A 10013-nucleotide genomic window follows, 5' to 3' on the forward strand; every position below is an offset into this window, starting at 1 on the left:
ACTTAATTATTCCTCATTTAATTAATTACTTCTTAAAAAATAAATATTAATCATTAAAAAAAAGTGTACTATCTTCAATCCTAATAAAATAGATAAAGCGTTACATTTATATTTTTTCTTGAAATTTTTTTAATTATTTAAGAGTTTATAGAAAAACAAATAAATAATATAATAAATAATTAGAAAAGGATTTTATAAAAAATAATAAAATAAAAATATTTTTATATATAGAAATAGAGATAGTATTTTAATTTGTATAATTTACAAAAAAAATATTTATTTTATATAATTATAATTTATAATAAATAAATATTTTGAATATATAAATTATGTTATATTTAAATTTAGTAATAAATAAATAATTGTCAACATATAAATTATATTTTAAATTATAATAAATAAATTATATTATAAAACAAAATCAATTTTTAATTATTGATATTTTTTTAGTAAATATAGAATTTTACTTTTAAAATAAAAATAAAAAGACAAATTAGTTATTATAAAAGTGAAATATTTTATCATTGATAAGTTATAAATTGACAACCATTTATTATGACATTTAAATTAAAATTAATTATTTGTATACTTTTTGAAAAAACAATATTTTTAGAGTTTAATTTATTTGTATTATCAATGTAAAATACTTTTCTATAAGAATCTAATAATATTTAACCATTTTACTATCCCATTAAATAATCTAAAAGTTGCTCATTCTTATATTGTAAATATTTGTTAAAAAGTATTTTTTACATTGTTTTTTTTTTATAAAATGGAATTAAATGATATGGAAAATAAAATAAAGCGAGATAAAATATATGGAATATAATTTTTATTTGTGATGAAAATAATCAAAATATGAATTTCATTACTTAATTATTTTTTTGAAAATATTTCCTCTGATATCGAATAAAAAAAACTCATATAAGTTGGTTTAAAATATAAGTAAACTTCAATTAATATCACTCTTAACAAATTTTCAAAATACCTATTCGTTTATCTGAGATTATATTTTTGGTGACTCTTTTTTATTCTTCAATTAATAACATCAATCAAGTATAATTTAGAGAAATAAATTTTATTTAAATTAAATGATATTAATTAATTTTCTTAATTAATGTACTTTTTTTTATCTGATGCCAAAGATAGTAAAGTATTGGATTCATTTATTTAAATGACTACTCTCTCTAGACTTATATATAAAATCAAAAAATACTTAAATATTTTAAAATTTAAATAAAATTAAATTTTAATTAAATCAACTTTATTTAATGTTCTTAATCCAAAAGTATCGTATGATAATAAATAAAAATAATATTTATCATAAGTGTGATTAAAGATATTTTAAAAAATTTAGTGTAAATTTTATGCAAAATAATAAAAATTAAATATATTTCTTAATTTGTGTCAAATTAACTATTTTTACTTATATATAGGTGCAAGAGTATTGAATTCAAATTATTCATATACTATCCTTTTTAAGTAGAGAGAGAGAAAGAAAGTTACATTAATACCAATAAGGTTTTGTCATATGGCATACAATTCTTATATTTTTTCAACTTTTACAATAATTTTTCTTACCGGATGTCAAAATGTATTTTTTAAATAAAAAAAAAACAAGAGAGTTAATGTAATATATAAGAGATGTCAATATAATACTTTTAAATAATTAAGGAGTATTAAATCAAAATATAATAATTAAAAAAATAGTGAAAGGATATAAAATTTAGGAGATATGTATGCAATTTCATAAAACCTCAAAAATAAAAATAAATAGAAGGAAACATTTAATATATGTAAAACAATATAAAGTAAACTCTTAAGGTATTAATCACATTAGGGGACATTATATATATATATAGTTGTCAATTTGAATTTGACTTTTATAAATAAGGTTTGATTGAGTCTTAAAAAATGTGATTAAATAATTAAGTTATTTTGATTCAATTCATTAAGTCTGATATGCCAAATATGCTTAGGCCAGCATGACCTATAGGTTTACAAGTTGGCTTATTAAACAAATAAGGAAAATAATTTAAACTATCATTATTGTCAATATAAATTTGTAATGTATTATAAAACAACAAAATAAAATATAATAGTAGTAATAATACTTCACTCATCTGTATTCGCTTGTAGAATTATGGTTACAAGCTTAGAGTCAATGTTAATTATCGTTTTAGGTACTAATTATTTAAGACGTTATATTATTAAATGTATTGGATTTATAATAACTAAGATGTTAGAGTCATGTTAGATGACAAAACTAGTTTATTGAAGTAATGAAAATTTGATCCTAATACTTATACACATGCACTTGCTAAGTGTATTATCAAGTATGATTTTTCATGTAGTTATGTAAAATTTGAAGAAGTTTGGGTAATGCATAAAGTGTTAAATATTTATTTTAAACCCAATTGAAGAAACACTTCAATAGTTGATCGTGATAAAGTATTTTTTAACTTAATAGGAAAAATTAAAGAATGTATTAACTATTATTCCAAGTAGAATATTTTTGACTTCTAATGTGTAGACATTTATAACTACCTAAGGCCATATGATTGTAACTGACTAATTGTAGCGATGACAAAATGGATTAGCCTGACCCACCATTGGCCCGTCAAATTTGGGTTGAATCGAGCTAACATGCCAGAGCTCGCCCCGCCTAAGGGTCAACTATTCAACACAACTATTCACTTCAAAGGTTAACTTCCCAATAAAGCTTTTCAACAAATTTGGGCCCTTAAAGCACCATAACACAATTTTCACACAATGTGATATGAAACTTTTAAAACCTCTCTTCTAGTCTTAAGTTGGTCATCACATCTCAACAATACCATGCCTAAATGCCCAAAGCATTCTCAACCGTCAACATCTCAACAATACAACAATGTCATGCATATAGCGATTTCAACACAACTACACAACCACATAATCTATAATTCATCTCAACTTTCAACTAACAACTCACAAACACAATCATCACATACAACATCATCCATGTAACTTATTCATCCTCACTTAGTCATCAAACAACTCTATCAATAAGTATTCAATAATTCATCAAATCAAATAACATGTTTTCCTTCAGCAATCAATGCTTGATGTCACACACTCAATGTTCGGCGCCATCCAGACAAGGAATTATTTGCCTCGCCCATGCTTGACACTACATAACTCTTGCCCGACACGGATAAGGAAAATGCTCTTAAGACCTCGTGTCTAGTGTGGCAAAGTTCCATGCTTATACTGGCGCCTGACATCAATCCAACTTGAGACAAGTCTCACTCCTCACGCTTGATGCCACTTATCATGTGTTCAACGTGATTGAGATAGAGCCTCATGTTAATGCCTTGAAGACATACTTGACGCAATGTGAGTTCTACACTTATGCAGATTACGAAAATTGACTATTCCACTTTAAACTCAGCCAAAACCACACATGCAACACAAAATAATGATTCTACTCAACACAGGCAACTCAAATCGAGCTCAAAAGCCAACATGCAACAATCAACTCGCATCAAATCAACATATTTCATTCACAACCCAAAACTCCAATTTCCAACATGTTTTTAACTTTGAATATATCTACACAACCACAAATCTTTGAAATTTCACACAATGTGCAACTCGAGAATCATTCATTAGCTAGCAACTTATCCAAAACACAATAAATACAACTTTCCTCACCTCGAATTTGAAGCTAACTAAGGAAGAAAAAGAAAGGGTTAATGTTCCTAAGTTTGTGCTTTCCTTAACTCAAGTCAGCAACAAGATTTTCAAACCTCCTATTGACCTGAATGCAACAACAATACAACTACAATCAGAATTAGAAAAGGAAGAGGAGAAGATTTAGAGTATTAGGAGCTCATTGACCAAAGTTCTCTTCTTTAAAATCCTTTCTCTAAGTTATGTAGAATGGAGTTTATGAGACTATTCAAAACAAAGACCTTATGTATTCTCTATCTAGGGGTCAAATTAATCCTTTGCTTAGAAAAACTTCCAACATTACTAAAACTTCTAAAAAAATCCTTAGATCATAGAGTTCCTCAACACATAATACAACAACTCAACTTAATAACACAAAATAACTTAAAATGAATATATCATCCTACAACTTAGAGTGTTACATTAATTAAATATATTTAATTTTTATAATTTAAAATAAAATATACACTACTTTTCTCAAAATATCCTTAATCAATAATTACATTTATTATAAATAATACTCTTATTTATAATCTTAAAGGTATTTCTGAATTAAAAATATTAAATAAATTAACTTGATTACAATTTGCTTATAATTCGGTCTAAAGAATCGATGCAATTTTTTTTTTGCTCTAAAGGTGTATTATTAATTCATAATGTTAAATGTTAAGTTTTTCATAAATACACATAGAAAACATTCGATAAAGTTAATAAGTAAATGTGATTCCCAATGCAAACGTGAACCTATTCGTTCAGAAAAAGATTTTGGAAAGATTACCGAGTTCTATTGTTTACAACAAAAACAAATACTCTAGTTAGGAGTGTTTATAACCCAGTCTAATGAAATTACATAAATTAAATTGAAAAAATCAAATATTAAAAAAATTGAAAAATAAAAAAATTATTATTATTTTTATTGGATTGGATCGACTTTTGATTCCAATGAAAAAATTAATCCAATCTAAACCGATACTAAATCCACTTTAATTATTTGCTAAACTTCTAATTCAAATTCTGAATCTTGAAATTTCCTCAAATCAATTCTCTTTCTAATTTTTAATTATTTCACTATAATTTCATGTAGTTAATGATTTCATATAGCCAAACATACAATCCCTGTGGAAACGATTTATTACCTAAAGACAATGATTTATTACTTGAAGACACAATACACTTGTTCATACAAGTATAAAGTGAGTCTAAAAAAATAGATTGAAAAAATAAGAATTGTAAAGCAACAATAGTAAGTTAATAACCGTGTTTCTTCATATATTTTTTTATCTACAATAATGACCATGCTTCTTGAAGTCATTTTTTTTTCTTCTTTTTTTACCAAGTAATAGTTTACAATAATGCCAAAGTAGCAACCTATAGTCCTATATCCTTATAGTGACGGCCACTTCATACATCACACACCAAAGATCCAAAAACGATTTTGAATTTAAAGGTGATGCAAGTTAATGCCTCGTTCTTCTCATTTTTTAGTGTCATCTCTACGGTGTAGGTGCCCTGCAAACATTAAAGACAAGGAATTGATCTCACATTTCAGCAATATATTGTTCCAAATTCAAAAATAGAAAAGGTTTACCTTCCGATAAAACTGTTATTAAAGACAAGCATGCTTGAAGCAAGAAAACAGGAGTACAGGAAATTAAAGTTTACATCACCACAACAGATAATTAAGGAAACTGATGACAAGCCAAGTCCAAACAGCATCACGAAGACAATCAACATCCTTAAAATTAAGGAAGCTACAAATATTGTCAAGGTAACTTGAACTCAATGAAAATAAGTCCTTAAGAGGTATTATAATGCAAACTTGACCAAGATATCAGAGACATTAAAGAAAAGAAAATAGCAACTGCAATAAGTAGTACATAAGAGATAGGTCTGACTCTGACCTGAACTAACTTATACACAATATCATAATTTGTAGTTGAACGTAGAAAAAAGCAATGCCAAATTGCCAATCTTACCATAAATAATGCCTATAAATAACACGGTACTGCACACCTAGGCATTAACTCATGTAGTTGGGTGGCTATTGCAAAAGCCAGCTTGAGTGGTTATTTGGGTACAGTCCAAGATTTGCAAAAACATGGCCTTACTAACAAAAACACCTACTCCAAGATACCTCCATATTACTGATTGCACTTATCTATCAGAGTTTAAATTACTGATAGTTATCACAAACCATAGGGCAATTATTAACGATTACAAGTCCAGACAAACTTCATGAAATTCCATGAATTCTAAATGGAGATTCAGAAGCTTAGGAAGAAATCCGGAAAGAAGAATAAAACTAAATTCCTTAATCGGATAATTCAAGTATAATCACATGTTAAATGCATCACCAGTAAAGAAAAAGGTGGGAGGTTAAATAAATATATAAAACATATTGTTCACATAAAGACTATTAAAAAGAATTAACAAAAGAAAATTTAGATTATGATTGTAAGAACTGCCAAAAAAATAATATTAAGATACAGAGAGAACCATGAAAAAAAGCAGTAGGAGGAGGAAAAGAGAGAAAGAAAGCAAACTCCAAGCCAAATTTAGATGTAGACATAAAGTCTATTTTGATACAAACAAGAAGTGTTTTTTAGAGTTTATCTACTGAAAAAAGTTCTTTATTTTCAATAAAAAAAAAACTTTCAAAAGTTCTTCTAAACTTGTATTTATATCCAAACAAGCTCCTACACTCTAGGGCACATCACATTTTGCACTAAAGAGTGAATAACGCATGTTGAGAAGAGGAAAGGCCAAGAACATGCATTGCTGCTGAAGAATACAGCATATTATCTCAAATATAATGCTCTTTAGAAAATTAAGTGTAGTCCTTACTCCGTAATTGCTAAGATTCATTTGTGTTAAGGGGCTCTATATATAGATGTAAAAGGAGACTTCATTTCATGAAAGGGTGAAATATTAGATTGGCTTCATTACTAAAAGCTCATATTTGGTAAATTGAAACTAACCGGCGGGGCAAATGCAGGCAATTTTTGGCTATGAGCAACCACAAAATTGCCACTAGCAACAGGACAAGATAATTCCTCACAAAAATCACGGATTTCATTATGGACAACGAAGCCAAAGTATGCAACTGAAATTACCCACTTTCCACCATAAATAGCTTCACCTGCATCAAAGATAAACAACAAGATAACCTCATGTTTGGATAAAGTTTTCTTTAAATACATATAGAAAAAGAAGATGAGATGACAAAATAAATTAAGCTTCTCCAATAAGTTAAAAACTTAAAATCAAGTTATGCACTTTTAACTTCTATAAAGTTTTCATTTACTTTTCTAAAAACTTGTAAGCTGAAGTGTATAAGTCGGTTTTGGCTTATACGAAAAATCCAATTCATTTTACCTTCTTATTTCCTTCTTTTTAAGTACTTATGGAAAAATTTATCCAAACAAGATCCAAGTATAATACAATGTCATTTGTCCCTGTAATGCCACATAAGGCTATACGTATAACTAAACTTTGTTAACATATAAAACTGTTCATATGTACAATATAATTTCGTTTTTCCCCATAATCACCACATCAGGCTACTAACCTGGTCCCTACATGAAAGAAAGATCGAAATTGGGGAAAAAACCATCATAAAATAAAGATAAAGAAGCGAGGCATTACCAGTATCAGCTGAAATCTTAAAGGTGACAGGCCTAGCACGCACAACAGGGTCTGGTTTAATTTCAACTCCAGACACCTTCACATCATAGTTTACATCATCTGCATAAATTTTGAGTGGAAAATTAAATACACAAGAAAGTTTCTAAAATTCCATGAGACCATATAATCAGTAATTGCTAATTGGGCACAATTGCTGTCAATACATAACATCGTGCATCGGTGCAAGACATAACAATCAACAAATTTATCTACAAAGCTGTCTCCAATTAAAATTTAATCCCCCCAAAACACTTAGAATTTTATTATGGAAGGCATGATGCGCTAAAAACATCAGAATTGCGGGAGTATAAAATTTCAAAGAAATTCGAAGGGAGAGAAAGGAAGTACCACAGTATCCGAAGCTAGAAGCTTGAGCGTGGACTGATGAAAGGATAAGGATGAATAAGCACAAAAGATGGTTGAACTTTAGATGAAAGTGAAACTCCATGGTAATGGTTCTTCAAAGATAGGGAACAAATTGTACCAGGTTGGATCCTGTGCACTTATATACACTTATCTATGTTTGAAGCAAAAGCCACGTATCAGTAGCGGTGAGCAAGAACCGTCTTGTTCCACTTACGAGGAAATCCAGTTATTCGGAATTTCGGATATCTCAATTTGATTTCATCTCTTACATTCTTCTAAAAGTAACTTTTGAATAATTATGTATTAATAAAAATATTATTTAATAGATAATATTTTGTATATCAGGCTATTGTATTTGTGATGATTAGCAGGGATAAAAAATACCATGTCTCTGCGTATTTTATTTACATAAAATATAAAAAAGAATGAGAGAAAGTGGTTAATTGATATATCTTTTCATGTTTTTAAGTATTTTATTTAAATAAAATGTAAAAAAAAATTGAGAGAAAATAGTTGAGAGAAAGTGGCTAATTGGTAATCTTTCCATGCTTCTACGTATTTTAATTAAATAAAATATATGAAAAAATTGAGAGAAAACAGTGGAGAGAAAGTGGTTAATTGGTATATCTTTCCATGTTTTTAGGTATTTTATTTAAATAAGATATAAATTTTTTTGAGAGAAAATGGTTAATTATAATAGAACGAATAAAATAGTCCAAACAAAATGTATGTACTTAAAAAGGAATCATCTTTATTAATTATATTGATAAATATAAATAATATTGTTTTTAAATATAAGTTAATTTAATTTTATATTTCTTTTATTTAATAATTTAAATATACATAATATTAATATTAATATATTATGTTAAAACGTCGGATTAACCAAATTCTATCAAGTTTTGATTAAGTTAAGTATGAACTCAAATTAATGGTTTGGTTAAAGTTTTTAGTTAAGTTAGACAAATAAATTTGTCTCAACTACCCCTACATACTAGTATACTATGATTTAAAGAAAATAAATTGAAGAAAAAAAAATCTTTGGAACTTAGTTTTAACTCTTACTATTACAGTGTGAACATTTTTTACCTATTTTTATTTTTATTTTTAATGAGATAATTTTTTAAAAGAGAAGAGAAAGAAAACATTGTTTTATTGATTGCAATTGTCTGAATGTACAATAATGAAAAGAAAATACATAAAGATTTTGTTTGGCTTAAAAGAGGAAAAGAAAGAGAGAGAAAAAATTAGAAATTTTATTTAGTTAAAATATGAAAAAAAAAAATGAGATATTTTAAGGGAGTGTAAGGGATAAAGTTTCTTTTTTCCTTATTAAGAAAGATATTTTAAAAAACTAAATTATCTTTATACTCTTGTAATTTTAAATTTAAAAACTAATTAACTTATGTTTATAATAAATAAAATGTATTATTATTTTTATTCATCTACATATATTTATGTGTTTTACATGCATGTAGACTGAAGTATTTCAAAAGAAGTATTTATTTTTTATTTTACTTTAAGATGTCTATTTATTGTATTTTTTTCCTTTTGAATTTAAAATCTCATGTGAGGATTAGATTTTATATTGCCTATCAGATTTCATATGATGTTTGTTTATCCTCTGGAATTGTTACGTTAGTTTCTTTCCGATAAAATTAGCACGAAGTTTTGTTTTATATTTATAAGTTTTTGTAAATGCGTGCACAAGAATATTTTAGACATCATATTAAAAGTATTTTAAATTTTCTCTTTTTTTTAAATCCGCTCAATATTAAAAATAAGTTAAAATTATATAAGGGAGTTTTATTCTCCTTCAATCCTTTATTCTCCTTCCTAAAAATTGAATGTGAGACTCAATGATTGTTATTATAAATAATGTCATCAAAACTAAAATGAAATTATACAAGAAAATGTGCAAATATATTTTTTAATAAATTTTTTTTCTTATTTCTTACAACAACTTATGAATATTGATTATTGTTAAATTAAAAGATAATTTTAAATTTGTCTCATTTTAAAGATTTATTATTAATAAATAAAAATATTTTTTATTAATCAAAATTTTTTGAAATGACTAAAGCGAATCTTTTAATAAGATAATTTCTTACTAAGATGCGACTTTTCAATGAGACCAATTTTTTATTAGACAAAAGTTGTACTAAGATGATCTTCTTACTCTTGTTAACTCATGAAACTTTATTTATAAGGAGATTTATGCATTAAATTTTTATCATTTATGATATCTAAAA

General features: G+C 26.3%; 1 protein-coding gene across 1 annotated transcript; it reads right to left on the reverse strand.

The window, feature by feature from the left end:
* Positions 1–4905: 4905 nt before the first annotated feature.
* Positions 4906–8008, reverse strand: LOC109817532 (uncharacterized). Its single transcript, XM_020382805.3, has 4 exons — positions 7744–8008; positions 7357–7455; positions 6690–6850; positions 4906–5220 (listed from the first exon to the last, which is right to left on the reverse strand). The coding sequence occupies exons 1-4, from the start codon at positions 7841–7843 to the stop codon at positions 5113–5115; spliced, it is 468 nt and encodes a 155-aa protein (XP_020238394.1). The 5' UTR covers positions 7844–8008; the 3' UTR covers positions 4906–5112.
* Positions 8009–10013: the final 2005 nt, after the last annotated feature.

Source organism: Cajanus cajan, chromosome 10 (genome assembly GCF_000230855.2).
Source record: "Cajanus cajan strain Asha chromosome 10, NIPB_CcT2T_4, whole genome shotgun sequence".
NCBI lineage: Eukaryota > Viridiplantae > Streptophyta > Magnoliopsida > Fabales > Fabaceae > Cajanus > Cajanus cajan.

Coding starts and splice junctions, on each gene's coding strand:
- LOC109817532 (XM_020382805.3), bottom strand. CDS start 7,843: ATGGAGTTTCACTTTCATCTAAAGTTCAACCATCTTTTGTGCTTATTC. Junction 7,456..7,743: donor TTCTAGCTTCGGATACTGTG/GTACTTCCTTTC, acceptor AAATTTATGCAG/ATGATGTAAACTATGATGTG. Junction 6,851..7,356: donor TAAGATTTCAGCTGATACTG/GTAATGCCTCGC, acceptor TCTTTGATGCAG/GTGAAGCTATTTATGGTGGA.